The sequence below is a fragment of the Trachinotus anak genome, unplaced genomic scaffold, assembly GCF_046630095.1.
Source record: "Trachinotus anak isolate AG129_WGS33_773 ecotype Australia unplaced genomic scaffold, CSIRO_AGI_Tana_v1 ptg000010l, whole genome shotgun sequence".
Lineage (NCBI taxonomy): Eukaryota > Metazoa > Chordata > Actinopteri > Carangiformes > Carangidae > Trachinotus > Trachinotus anak.
In genome coordinates this window covers 12115773-12130721 of record NW_027273861.1, presented here as the reverse complement: position 1 = coordinate 12130721, position 14949 = coordinate 12115773, and the positions used below count along the sequence as shown (strand labels likewise).

At 40.2% G+C, this 14949-nt stretch overlaps 2 protein-coding genes across 2 annotated transcripts in view; one reads left to right on the top strand and one right to left on the bottom strand.

Annotated features, from left to right (window-relative positions):
• LOC139626998 (uncharacterized protein C1orf21 homolog) overlaps positions 1 to 14949 on the bottom strand; it is a 246058-nt gene that overhangs the window by 139952 nt on the left and 91157 nt on the right. The gene's annotated exons all lie outside the window — the stretch shown is intronic.
• abhd17ab (abhydrolase domain containing 17A, depalmitoylase b) lies at positions 2308 to 9074 on the top strand. The gene is made up of 5 exons (XM_071487572.1): positions 2308 to 3075; positions 3755 to 4125; positions 5591 to 5785; positions 6329 to 6508; positions 8179 to 9074. Exons 2-5 carry the CDS (start codon positions 3761 to 3763, stop codon positions 8402 to 8404), a joined length of 966 nt encoding a protein of 321 aa, XP_071343673.1. The 5' UTR covers positions 2308 to 3075; positions 3755 to 3760; the 3' UTR covers positions 8405 to 9074.

The window sequence follows — 14949 nt, the reverse complement described above, 5'->3', positions numbered from 1 at the left end:
ACCCCAGAATGTGGCATTTTTGTCATGCCGCACATCATCAAACAATCTTAAAAGTCTTTGAATGTGGTCTCCCAGTAAGAGTGGGAACCTTGGACCAGAAAAAAAAACATACACCCATTCATGGTGAATTTAAGAAAAGCACCGAGCAGGAGTCATTGTATGGGCACCGTTTCCTGCCCCTAATGACTGTTATAGTCATTAGTGCACATAATTATATCAGGAGTGAGGCATATTTTTCTTATGAAAGTAATGTGGAAACTTGTGTTTTGTTTTGCACTATTGTAGGACCCATTATGTCAGTTTGCCCCATACTGTAAACTGTAATAGTGTGATTTATTTCTTCATACAAGGTACAATAACTGAAGCCCGTGGTCTACCCACACAGGTGTTTTCCCCTAACTGACCTGATCACGTGACCTCTCAGCTCCCTGTGGGCTTGTACAGACTGCTTTATTTTCACAGCAGATGTTTTGACTTCTCCTTGCAGGAGAAGCCCAGGTGGAATTAATTACATTAGCTATGGCTTTGTTCCATTAAGTGTCTCAGTAAGCTGTAATAGCCATAACAATACCAGTGCCCCCACTGGGTGGAATGCAGCTATCAGTAATGTTACGACTTACACCTGTGCTTTTCCTGCTTTGACATGAAAGTCTGCTGTGAAGAAGTTCTACTGACACCCGCCTCACAGTGTTTTTTTTTGTTTGTTTTTTTTATGGCTCAGTTTACCCAAATAAAAAACATACTTTTAACTACTTCAGTCCCACAAATTAAATACCATTAACATTCATTTACCTGGGGTGGAGAGTGGTCAGATGTAACCAAGCGCCCCAGCACTTTAACCAGGCATAGAGGTCTAATCTGTGTGTGTGTGTGTGTGTGTGTGTGTGTGTGTGTGTACCTGTACTTGCTACATAGTAAGGACCAAAAAAGTATTTTACTAACAGAGTGAGGACATTTTGGCCGGTCCTCACTTTTTGAGGCACCTTCAAATCACATTTTGAGGGTTAAGACTTGGTTTTAGAGTTATGGTTAGAATTAGGTTTAGGTTAAGGTTAAGGTTAGGGTTAGGGTCAGGATTAGGCACTCAGGTGTGATGGTTAAGGTTAGGGTAAGGGGCTAGGCAATGCATTATGTCAATGAGTGTCCTCACAAAGACAGAAGTACAAGTATGTGTGTGTGTGTGCGTGCATGCATGCGTGGGGGGCCTATTTCTGGTGGCCATGGGTGGGCTACACAAAGGCTGACATTTGCAGTTCTCTGTAATAGGTAGTGAAGGTGGTTCCTGAGCCAGCAAAGCTTCTTCCTCAGCAACTCACAGGAAATCTCTCTCTCTCTCTCTCTCTCTCTCTCTCTCTCTCTCTCTCTCTCTCTCTCTCTCTCTCTCTCTCTCTCTCTCTCTCTCTCTCTCTCTCTCTCTCTCTCTCTCTCTCTCTGTGTGTGTGTGTGTGTGTGTGTGTGTGTGTGTGTGTGTGTGTGTGTGTGTGTGTTGGATGGGAGGGATCAGCCATGGAGGGATTATGAGAAAATGGGCCCTTTGAGCACAGATAAGTAAAAGATGTCCCACCGCTCCTACATATGCAACTGAAAGACATGACAAGAAATGTGTGGTTTGTTGTCATTTAGTGTGTCTTTGTGGTCGTTTTGCATCGCTTTCTGGTTGTTTTTATTTCTTTTGAGTTGTTTTCATCTCTTTATAGCCACCCCATTTGGAAATGTTCTTATTCCCTTTTTAATTGCATTGTCTGTTTTTTTTTCTTTTGTAAAGCACTTTGTAACATTGTTAAGATAAGTGCTATATCAATAAAGTTTATCATTTTAATAATATTATTATCATTATCATAGTAATTTTGTGTTACCTTAAGGTCTTTTGTCTGTCTTTCTAGTTGATTGTGTCTCTTTGTGGTTATTTTGCATCTCTTTGTAGTTTTTGTGTAGTTTTACGTCCCTTTGTGGCCGTCTTGTGTCTTGTGTGTGTAACTGAGCTCTTTCACTTTCAAAACAAGAAATATTAACATATTCCTGGCCCAGGGGCTTGAGAGGTCAGGGCACTGTTCAGTAAATTGCTGCAGGCCGTGTATTATTTTATCAGATACATGACGTTGAGTCTTATTCTTTGTTTACAGACAGATGAATAAGATGTGATAAGCTCACACCAACTTTAATTAATCATTCCAGTCACCAGTAAGTAATTTTGATGATTCTACTCCACTGTCCCTCAGGCTGATAACGAGTTTCCCTTAATTGTCCAATGGAAACTCCCTACGTCACATCCTGTCAGCTGTCGCTTCCTGATGCGGCGAAACGGCGGAGAAGTAGGAAAACACCGCACATACATGGGTCGATTTAAATGACACGGAGCCAGAGGAGACGCCAGCACCGTCCTCAGCGGATCCACGGACACGAACACCGACGCCGGGAACCGTGTTTTGACGGAGTCGTCCGCCTGGTGTCCGCCAGTGAGCGTTGTTTTAGCCGAGCAGCCGTGTTTTACGTCTTCTTGCTAGCTTAAGCCAGCGTAGCGTTTAGCTGGTACGCACAGACAAATAGACCTCTCTCTCTCTCCCTCTCTCTCTCTCCCTCCGGTAAAATATGACTCGCAGTCCCCGTTATTCTTGATACATCCCTTCTTCGTTCAGGGGGGGGGGGGGGGCAGCTTTGTGCGTGTTTGATTGCAAGTGGAAAAAGCTCGGTTTGTTTTGGTCACTTAGAGGTCAAGACTGCATTGGAAACGCCTGCTCCTCACTGTCAACACAAGTAGGAAACTGAAGAAACAGTCGTCGGTTTCTTGTTCAGGACACCGTGTGTGAAAGTCATTCGTGAACATCTCAGCAAGTGGACAAAATGGCTGTGATCTGGACTTCAGTCAACACACAGAAAACACAGCAGATACTTTGTAAAGAGTAATACCTCCATCACTCATTTGGTTGGTCCCCCTTTTTTTCCTCCTGCTGACAGGGCACTTAATAAATAGTATCCTGTGTTTGAATTTGGCTGAAGGGGAGGAAGTCTTCCTCGTTTTTATTTTTGTTGGTGCACAGCTCATTTTTGCTCAGACTAAGCTCTTCAATTCAACAGGTAGGCCTGCTGCTGTTGTCATATACATGTAGGCTATTATGTTTTGACTTATGTGATCTGGGGCTTCATCTATTTATGATGGGACTTCTAGGTTAATTATTAACTCTAAAGTATGTTTAAGTCAGGGGTTACAATAATTGTGGTTAACCAGAGCTTTAGGCAAAGACCTAATTTCATTACTTATTTAGTTAAACCAACATCCTCAAAGTATTGAGTTTTAAAGCTTAAATAATGACTCAGTTGATCGAAAATTAATCAGCAGTCAGTTTGATAGTTGATAATTGTAACTTGTAAGTAATTTTTTTCCCACTCTCTCAGTAATGATCTTCTGGTGCTTTTCTTTGTTTTATGTGACAGTAAACAAACAATTTTATCAAATATAGATAGTGTTTATTTGCAGCCTTTTTTAATTAATATAATATTTGTAGAGAAAATATTAAATATTATCATCTGGTAAATCATTTAAGCGAAAAAGAGCTCATTATGATAGAGCCAGTGTCTGTTTGCTTACAGTTTTCATGTTACAAAGCTGCTGTTGTAGAAACATTTTCATCGCCATTGTTTCCACACTTGGACTGAGTGCCTTGTACATTACAGTGTAAAAAGTATCTCATTGTGTTAACACTGGGATGATGTGGATGTGTCAGCACAGTGATCCTCTTGTCCTCCTCCTGCACAGTGAAGGATGAATGGCCTGTCTCTCAGTGAGCTCTGCTGCCTGTTCTGCTGCCCGCCCTGCCCCAGCCGCATCGCAGCCAAGCTCGCCTTCCTGCCCCCTGAGCCTACGTACGCCTTTCTTCCCGACCCAGATGCAGGCCCTGCTACGACGGGGACAACAGGAACATCAAGTCTGCGGTCGCGGAGCGGAGCATCAGTTGCTGGAGGTGGAGGGGCCGGGGCTGTGGATGGAAGATGGAAGCTTCACCTGACAGAGCGAGCAGAGTTTCAGTACTCACAGCGAGAGCTGGACATGACAGAGGTGTTCCTCACTCGATCCAGCCGGGGGAACCGAGTCGGCTGTATGTACATTCGCTGTGTTCCTAATGCCAGGTAGGTAGTTTGAAAGGTTTACCCACCTTTTCAGTCAATGTTTTAACTGACTGATTGTTTGTGTATTATCAGTCTCAGCTTGCTTGACCTTTCTCTTTCATTTTATAACTGTTTCGCAAGTATTTCTGCCCCCTCTTTTCTTGTCAGTCTTCTCCCATATACATCCATGTACTTTCTTTACTTGTCCCCGTGTTGACTCAGCTGCGTCATTTTCAGTGGATTTCTGCCGCCCGTTTCTAACAGTTTCTTTTATTCTTTAAAAATATATTTTCCATTCGTTTTTATCTTGTAGTTTTGTAAGAAGTTGAATGTTGAGTTTTCCCTGTGCTTGGGGATTCAGGTTTACGATAAAGATATCAGTTTTCAGTGAGTCAGACATAAAACACGCTCAGCTGTCTGGCTCTGTCTCCTGTAGGTTTGTGTCGCTGTGAGTATTGGCAGTGATTGGTAGGTAGTTTTTTTTGGAGAGATGATCGTATCATTTTGCCAAAGAAGTATTTTATGAGATGCACAAGTATTTAACGTTAGACACTCATCCCATGGCACTGTGCCCTTGCTGTTTAATTTACCAAATCAATTAAAAAGAAATGGACATGCTTGTGTTACAGACCATGTATCTTGTATTAATGTCTGTCTAGTATTACATAAAAATTAATCCAAACTCAACATATTATAGTCGCGTTATTGTTTTGCTACATTCTGAGTGCAAAGGCCGAGAGCAAAGCCACAGGCCGTATGGGTTCAAAAACAAAACCATTGAGGGAGGATCTCAAAACAGTCAGTGTCTAGAAAAACGTATCAGATTTCTCTGGGAGAACAACATGCATTCATGAATAAAAGGCGAGGGCTAGAATACCCAGCGTTTATCTACAAAATGAGTTAGAGGTAAGAGTCATTTGACTTGAACCCATCGTGGTAAACCCAGTCCTCCAACATGCAGCACTTTTAGACAAAGATGTGTTTGGTGTGGCGACTAAGTGACCTTTCTATGTTGTTCTATGTTTATCTTAACAACAGCTTGTTTATGGTTTAATTAATGGTTGTTACCAGGTCAGATTTCTGGTTAGATAACTGTGATAAACTGGATTATGTTTTATAATGGTCTGCTGTTTATTCTTCATGTGACTCTCTCTGCTTCATAAGTCCAGTAGAAGTATAAAGTATTTTCATTTTCATACGTTTCATTTACTAGTTGTGTTTTCTAGTCATTTTACACCCTGTAAAAAGTACTCCTGTTTTAAAAAATATAAAGGATAGAGTTGGCATATTTATTTAGCTGCAATATAAAAGCAGGCATTGGCAATAAGTATGGACATTTCTCATGTAACAATGGGAATCACAAAATAAATGTGATCTACAATTGTCAATAGCTGACGTTCTTGCTGGAGATAGAAATTTTAAATCTGTATTTGTTTGACCCTCTCCTAACCTGTCTAACCTTCTCTCTGTATGTGTGTCCCCTCAGATTTACAGTGCTTTTCTCCCATGGTAACGCAGTCGACCTGGGCCAGATGAGCAGCTTTTACATCGGCCTCGGCACTCGCATCAACTGCAACATCTTCTCATACGACTATTCAGGCTACGGTGTCAGCACTGGAAAGCCCTCTGAGAAGAACCTCTATGCAGACATAGATGCTGCCTGGCACGCCCTGCGCACACGGTATGTTATGATATAATTGTCCCATATGTGTCCTTCAAGGGATGATTTATTACACTGTGTCTTGCTCTGCAAAGAAAGGACACACTGTTTAGAGTAGGTGCAGATCAAACCATGTTAAAATATATGGCTGACTTCCAGTGTGGATTGATTGTATGTCGTAAGAAAGAGAAAGACGGGGTGAAAAATTAAGAGAGGCAGGTGAGGGTCAAAGAAAGATGAAGGGGTGAATGATGGAGGAAGTGGTTGTGATCAAGACAGAGCTGGGACGAAGAGAGAAGAGTCACAAATTAAACTTTGAGCTGCTGCTGTGTAGTGAAACAAAAAATTGAAAGATAAAATACAACAGTATAATCATATTATAACACATAATAACCCCCCACCCCACCCCAAGATAATGTTTTATATCATGGTATTTGGCATGGACTTGGATATTGCCCCAGCCTAGTGTTATTAGATTTTGCTACTGTATATTTTTTGCCAGACACACTAATTGATGCTATTTTTGTTAGTCCATATTTTGAGGTTTTCTGTCTCTGTCTCCAGGTATGGCATTAGCCCAGAGAATATAATCTTGTATGGACAGAGCATTGGCACAGTTCCCACTGTAGACCTGGGGTCACGGTATGAGTGTGCTGCCGTTGTTCTTCACTCACCTCTAACTTCTGGCATGAGAGTGGCCTTTCCTGACACGAAGAAGACCTACTGCTTTGACGCTTTCCCCAAGTAAGTCTCTGCTGAACGTGGTTCTGTTTTTCAACAAGTCTGTCTTTATCAGACTCATATAGAAAATGTTTGATACTTTCTTATATATATATATATATCATTGATATCATTGTTTTTAAATTAAAATTCTCTTAATTTGAATTTGTGTTTTGGTGTGAGTATAATAGCTGTATTGCATGAGATCACTTATAAAGACTTATAAAGGAAGTCCTACAACTGGAAACACATACGACAATGCATAGACTTTTTAAGATGAGCACAATCCGGACTGCAGGCATGATCACTTGATCACTTCATCCGAACAAAATAGTCATGTGACGCACGCAGTCTGAAGACAGTAAAACAGGTCTAATGTTTAATATTTATAGTTTTGCAAATGTAAAGTGGAATTTGAGAGTGGAAGGGCATTGTCAATGGGCCCTAGTGCTGTCCATCTGACCTGAATTAAACTGAATTAGTATATGAGCATAAAATTAGTATAAACATCTGCTACATACACTGTTAATGCCTATGCACACAATGTTTGTTAAAGACAGTGAACAAGGCCATAATTACACTGATCTGGTCCTGAATAGAATATAGGTGGCTGGTTGTAAACAGTACGTTTTTTTGCACTGCACTCTTCAGAGCTTCTTTTAATGCTTTATATACAGTCACAATCTCCTACACTGAGATGTGGTGTCACACATTTGTGTGCAGTTGTAAAACGGGCGTTCACTGTTATGTGTCGTAACTGTCCTAACTTTTTATTTTTAAACCTTGGCAACAAAACACTTCCCTTGGCTGGACAAAAGCAACACAGAGTAATGCTATCATTAGTGAGGCTCTATCCCTGCCGTTCTGGTTGTCAGTTTAGTTTTAGTGGCTGAGTCTGACGGAGGTCAGTAGCAGCCATCGCCAGCCTTAACACAGAGTCTAGTCCCAGATGGTACAAGTGAGTGAGCAGCAGAGGTGGTAGGAAACCAGGGAATGCCTCAGTGTGTGTGTAGTGAGCTGAGAAAGCCTCCAGTGTTCGCCTGTTGTTCAAATTCAGAGTGGGCAGCTGGCATATCAGTCTGTATCTTCCGCTCCTGTTTCTACATAAAATATGTCTATGTTCGATGGTGAGACTTGAGTATAATTTTAACATTTGATGATTGTGTTTTTACTTTTGTGGCTGTGATTATTTTGCAAAAGTAGGCATTTGATTTTTTTTTTTTTTTGATATCCTGTTTGGCGAAATTACTTCATTTCCATAAAGTCTAACAATATATCAAATCCCAAGACTGATGTTCGTTGTGTGTACTGTCCAATCTGGGGTCCAATTTGTGCTGCAGAGATGGTCGGGTCAGCCTAACAGAAATCTGCACATATGAATATTGGCCCTCAGGCAATAAAACCCATATACATCAGTCACTGGACTGCTACTTATGGTGCTGCTTTTGCTGACCAAAAATAATAACACTAAATATTTATCTACTTTTAAAGCAATAAATATGTTTTATAGCCCAGAACAAAATTACTGTTGCATTGCACTGTTGATATTTTTGTTAAATCAATAGCATATTTTATTGAGTTTTTTCAGACCAGCCCGCTGACCCATTAGAGTGTCACGTTTATCCAGTTGTACATGACTATTGCACTGACTCATGTATTCTCTAAAATCTGACATCCTCTCTTTCTCCTTCTAGCATTGAGAAAGTGTCTAAGATCACGTCTCCAGTGCTCATCATCCACGGGACGGAGGACGAGGTGATCGACTTCTCCCACGGCCTGGCTCTGTTCGAGCGCTGTCCCAAGGCCGTGGAGCCTCTCTGGGTGGAGGGAGCGGGACACAACGACATTGAACTGTACAGCCAGTATCTGGAGCGCCTACGCCGCTTCATAGGACAGGAGCTGGCGGTACAACATGCCTGACCATCACCACCACAACAATCGTCATCACTACCTTTTTTTTCCTGGTCCACTTAAAGCCTCACCTCTCCGTGTGCAAGATGGAAACGTTTTCAAGAGTCATCTAAACCATCCCTCAGCTAACCACGGCGCCCAGGGGTGTACTGTTTCACATACTGCAGTGCTCTGTTTTCAGGGCATAGTATGCCTTTAATTGACCATGGATTGATGTGACACAGAGGAGAGGAGTTTGTTCACAGACATCAAAAGTGTGAGTGTGTGTGTGTGTGTGTGTGTGTGTGTGTGAGATAGAGTTAAGTTGCATTTAGACTGTTGTTTTGTAGCAGAAACTTTAACAGAACAGCTGCTGTGTGTTAGGTGGCAGCAGATTCCTATACTGTGCAATAATGTGGACAGTGTCACAGGAAAAGGACTTTTGTTGAAATTAAATGGGGAAAAAAGAGTTAACAGAACAACAAACTGATAAATAATCATGTAGGTCAATTACATTGTGGTCCACATGGAAAGTTTCTGTCACTTTTCCAGCCTACTCGTTCAGTTAGTGTGTAATTTTAATTTCTGCTGTTAACCCAAATGGATAATGGTGAATCATGTCGGACTCTCCATGCTCTTGACATGTGTTGGGGAATATCTTGGTTTTCTAATCACATATTAAAACAGTCAACAGGTTTGTTACTAAGTTCTCTACACTGAGCCATTTCTTATCAGTAACGCAACCACACCCTAATGCAGTCCAATAGAAAAGCTATCTAATGAACTCAGTTTCAAAGGGGAGGATTTAACTGTGTTTTCTAGTTATTGGTGTTGGAGTATTGGACTGCATCATACTGAAAGGTGTCTCTATCCTGTCCACGTCATGTTTGTTGGTTTTGGGGTGGACGCAACTGGTGACTTGTCTGTATTCCTGGGAAAAATGAAAATGATACATTGAGATGAGTTTGTTTTTCACCGTACTGAACATTTTGCTCAGGTAACCTTCTTTTAGACGTTAGGGTAGGTGTTCCACATTTGTTTGTGTTTTTTTTTTTTTGTTTATATACAGTCAGTTTTATCTCCTCAGATCTTTTGAGCAAAGTGAGTTCTTTGAATTTAAACCACGAACTAAACTATGATCCCATATCCGAGGTACAGACCAACTCTTGGGTTTGGTGATCTGTTACAAACGTTTGTTTTTCTTGCTCCAGTCGATTCGTGTCTTGACAGCACATTGTATCCCAGTGATGGAACGGGGATGGCTGCATTTAAGGATAACTTACATTCAAGAGCCTCAGAAAGAAAATACCTCCAGCTCCTTCATTTGGTGGAATGTCTGAGAGTCTGTTCGCCCTGTCCTTTTTGTTTCAGTCTTGTTAATGTCTCACATCAGTGGGTCACAGCTGTCAGCTAAGTTCCTGTTTCCTCCAGTGTCTGGAACAGAGAGGCAACACTAAAATTAACCGGGCTGCGGTTTTCTACCTCCAGCCTGTTTTAATCTCTTTGTTTTAAAAAATCTGTCTGACAGCCGTCCGGCTCACTTCCACTCCATCTTGAAGGGGAATTTTGTCAATTTAGGAAGTATATGAAAACTTCACTTTGGATTTCAGTACCTTATGACTGTTGCCATCGTCTAATTTTAATTATTGATGAGCTTCACAATGTGAGTATTGAAAATCATTCCCACCCTTCTGCAGATAAGCACAGGAACACGTTTTATCACAATGTAGTTCATTAGCTGTTTTCCAGCTTTAACAGCATTAGCAAAGAGTTCAGTGAGAAGCTCTTCTGAGAACATTATACTAAGGAGTTCAATTCAACAGGTGGTCAGTCCTCTCACATGACGGCATTGCTTTTCCACCACTATTCTATGTTATGTTGTCAGGTAAAAGTAGACAGCAAATAGGCTGTGTGAAATTGTATAACATCTCTTTCCTCCCTGGTTTACTTCTTGGTAACACTATTGATTTTGCCTCACAGAATTGAGTACAAGAGTGGTACTGTACCTTTTCTAGCTGCTGCTGGTGTGATTTTGTTAACAATAGAAAACTGTCTCAAACACGTTTTGTTGCCCTTGTGGTTAATCGTTCTTCTTGCGCTGATTATTTGGGGAAATATCACTGATCAATTGTCCTATTTTGCTGCAGATGCCATCTTTTTTTTTTTTTTTTTTTTTCCTGTGACAACATTGTGATTGTATACAAAGAGAACTGGTAAACGATTTTGTCAGCTGGCTGCCCTGTTGAAGTTTTTTAGGGTTGACTCATGAGATAAATCACCATCTTTCAGACTCATTGAACTCCATCAGTCAGACACCATCAGTCAGACTGCACGTCTAAAGTATTCATCTTAAAGGTGCATCTCTCAGTGGTGGTAAGCCACAGAAGTGTAAAGTTATTCCCAGAATGAGTATCCAAAGGTAAAAGTGGTTCGACTTAACTGAATTGACATATTTGAACCTCAGACATTGAGCGTTGCATTGTTATACTCTGTAGTTGGAAGCCAAGATTGCAACTGTTTGATTGTTTTCAAAGACAAGTCAGGATTCTCTGACTTTGTTTTCCAAGTAAGAACCAAAGTCTGACTTTTTTGTGCTTTACCCAGTGCAACACTTGTCTATGTTTGTATCTTTGTAACAAAAGACAGAATTGTTCAGATTTAAGCTCTTTTATTAACTTTTTATTCATCTGTATGCTTGGTCTGAATTTTTTTTTTTTTTTTTTCATTGCGCATTTGGATACAAATGAAATGCAAGTTTCTCATATCGCTAAATAATTATGTTTTATCATATCATGTCTGGTTTCAAATATGCAAAAGTTTAAATGGCATAAATGAACCAAGTTGTGGGTGTTTGTTTGATTGTGTTGGGGTTTTTTTTCAAGCTGTTTATAATTTATCATTTGTGGAGGAATACAACCTAAGCAATACAGTATGTTGGGTCATGTTTAAAAAAAACAAAAAAAACAAAACAGGTGTGGGATGATGAAAGAACAATGACAGAGGAGCTTCAGGCAGACACATGTGAAGCTTTTGTTAAAAACAGAAAACAGTCTTTTATTCAATGTTTGGATCTCTGGCATAACACAGCTGTGTATCAGTTTGGTCACCACTTTGTTATCCATCATTTATTATACTGACTTATTTTTAGTTTTTAAAGATTCTGTCTTTTTCCAAGAATTAAAGAGAGTAAGAAGCTAATAAAACATAATCAGAAATTGATCATTAATATGACTCTTTGCTTTTTTTTTAAAGGTGTTTCCTCCTCCTGTGTGGTATTCTACATCTTCAGAAATCGGTGTTATGTGTGTCTCATTCAGGGCCTAATTTTCCAACCATTGCAGATCTGGCGCTCATCAAATAAAGACCTGGCTCTAGTCAAAGGCCTTACTAGGCTGCATGAGACAGATCCAAGAAAGGCTCGGGTGAATAATTGGCTGATGAGAAAATGAGACTTTAATTGCCTGGTGGTTTTTTTTTTGTTTGTTTTTTTAATTTTGACTTGTGTGTTGGGATGGGCTCGTTGCCGTCTGTGCCAAAAAAAAAAAAAAAAAAAAAAGAGGTTCAAATGATGTGTTAAAATTAAATCAGTACAAGGACTCTGGTTTGTCCCAGCCTCCCCTCACTGTCTGCCACCATGTTGAGTTGTGGAAAAGCAGGGACAGATGGATTGTAAGCTTCACTCACCCTTCTCCCCCTTCACACAAACAAACACACACACACACACACACACACACACACTTGTGCCAGCTCTTTTTCAATGGACTACACAAACAATCTGGTGTCCCACTCAAATGCTCTTGCGGATTAAAAGCAGCTGCAGCGGCACATCATCCCTCAGTGTAAGGCAAAGTTAGCGCAGCCTGACCTCCGGCACCAAACACAACCACCACCCCTCCACACTCAAATGCTCTGACTTTCACACAGCCCTGAGCACATGAACCCTTTTATGTTGACATGCATCAAAGGATATTGGATGTGCTGGTTCTCGACAACAGAAGACTTCAGACTTGTGATAGAGAGCTCCCTTTGAATGTCCTCAGCTCGTAGTGTGGTGAACCTTTAGACAACACTGCATGTCAGTTTGAGAGCCAGAGAAACTCATACAGGCGCCATATTTCCATCAGATGCTGATATGGCCTTGTTTAACCAAAGCGCCTGGATGAGGAAAGAAACAAAAGTCCAGGAAAGAAAACAAAGTGCTGCTGGTTTTCATTATCACTGGGTGGTTGCTGTCACCTTGTGTGCGATATGATTTGGTGCTATATAAATAAAACTGAGGTGAATTAATGTCAGAGAATCTGTACTATTAGTCCCTGTGTCGGCTAACCAATCTGCCTTAACCAAATTAGTTTTGGGATAAGATATACGCCTGGATTTTTTTCCCAGAGAAAAGTCCATCTTAAGTGTTTTTTCCCCCCTCTCCATTCTCACAACTCTAATTTAAACACACACACACACACGATTTATAAATTTCAAACAATGCAGAAATAATATACAATTTTGTCATTATTCCTCATGGATGATGATACTGGGATGTAAACATTAGGCCTGCACTGCATGTCTCGGTTGATTCTACAGCTGACATTTGTTTAGGTTTACCAGTCAAATACATCTGAAATAGTGATTGTCTGGCCTGTGCCAGAGAACAAAAGTGAACTCTTAAAACTGCTTTTGAGCTCATCTGATTCATACCTGGCAACAGCTAATAATTATCCACTAATATGGAAATAAACAGAGACAAGCACATATTGTATGTACTGTAAATGTGCGTAGCGCACATTTAGTGCCCACTAACACCCTCCTCCCACTTTGGTCATTTATACATATTTGTATTGTATAAATGTATATTTCTCTATATTTTTTCACACCTTTATTGTAATATATATTTCTCTATCTATATTTAATTGACCTGCCCTGCAGTACTTGTTTGTTTTGTCTTTGATTATATTTCTTCCTTCTTACTATGCTTACTGCAAATTTCTCCTATGTTGGAAAACCTACTTGGCAATAAACCAGATTCTGATTTTGATTCTGATACATGTGGGTGGGTCTTGCTCCCAAGCCAAAACAGCTACAAGGCTGAGATCACAAAGGGTGAAGTGGAAACAAACCAACAAGGCTTTAAGCACGACACAAAAAAAACACTGTTTCCTTCTTTAGTGTTGCGCTGTATATTTGTTTGAGGCTACTCAGCATGCCTGCTGAGCTTATATCTTACTGTTGTTTCTCATTACCATTCTTGCAATGGAATATTTTCTCCCTGTGAATTGTGTGTATATCACTGACGTATATCTGCTGGGTTCTGTGTAGTCCTCAGTGACTTTTATGTGCCCTCCCCCCACATTAATGTTGAATGACAATTTTTCCTTTTGCCTGGATTCAGTCACGGAAGACTAAGTGCAGAGCTTTTTGTATCAAATTCCATCGTATATTTGCTTCTAGCAATACATGGTGTTAAATAACACGAATGGGTTCAGCCAGCATTAGTCTCCTGTATGAAGATGATACAAGTTCTTGTTGTTGTTCTTTATGTCTGTCCCTCAGGTGTGAGACAGTTCAACTGCATGGCTGAAAGAGGTTTGCTCACTCTCATGAACTTGCTTGTCACATTTGCACTCACGGGAGTAAAACCCTTTAAGGAATCAGTAAGCACTTCATGCTGAGCCACCACATGTTGAAGTGTGCTCACCATCTTTCTGTCTGCCAGTCTCTCATAGTAAACCACAAAGTACCACAAATATTTCCATCTTAAGACAGTGTCAGTGCATCAGCGAAATGTGAGTGTGGTGAAATCAAATTCAATCCCAAGGCTATTAAAGTGTGATAAAAGCCTGATATCATCTTTCACAATCCAAGATCTATGAAACAGATGAAAAAAAGAAAAGAAAGCATGATGCCTACAGCCTGGGAGGAGCAGCTGAACCTCAGCCTACAGGTTATGACAGTGGTAACTGAACATACTGCTGTTCTTTCCTAGAATAAATCTATCCCACTGTGCAGAGAGACTCCAGTGTTGTCATCACAACTCTTATCACAGTAGAAAAATTAAAGAAAAATTACAAAAACTAAAAATAATCCAAACGTGTTATTTTTCTCTTTTTTACATTTAGTGTTGCCTCTCATAAGGTAATTGGTTGAAACAATGTTCAGTATGCATGTTTTAGTTCTTTATGCCTGGTGGTTCAATGAGTTTTCTCAACACTGAAGCAAACCCAACAAAGAAATTTTCACATATATAAAATACACACTTATTTACCACATAAAACTCAGTAGAAAACGCACTTTTTATTTGGAAACTTTTGGCTCTTAAAGTAGTGAATTTCACTCTTGGTTGTTTCTGTTGTGTGAATCAATAGCTTGTAAAATGAATTTAATTCTGCAAATGTAAAAAAAAAAAAAAAAAAAAAAAAAAAAAAAAAGCATGTTTGTCTTTGAATTCCTGGAAAAGAGTTTGACTAGCGCAGCAAACTCATCTTCAGGAAAGGAAGGTCATGACTGCTGCGCTCAAGTCAGCAGAAATGTCTTCCACTCAGCAAAATAACTTGGGCCCTGTCCAGAACAGCCCCCGGTCCTAT

Bases quoted from the DNA above. Each gene is read 5' to 3' on its own strand.
- abhd17ab (XM_071487572.1), top strand. From the start codon at position 3,761: ATGAATGGCCTGTCTCTCAGTGAGCTCTGCTGCCTGTTCTGCTGCCCG. The intron at 4,126-5,590 runs GTAGGTAGTTTG...GTGTCCCCTCAG, and splicing joins CGCTGTGTTCCTAATGCCAG to ATTTACAGTGCTTTTCTCCC. The intron at 5,786-6,328 runs GTATGTTATGAT...CTCTGTCTCCAG, and splicing joins TGGCACGCCCTGCGCACACG to GTATGGCATTAGCCCAGAGA.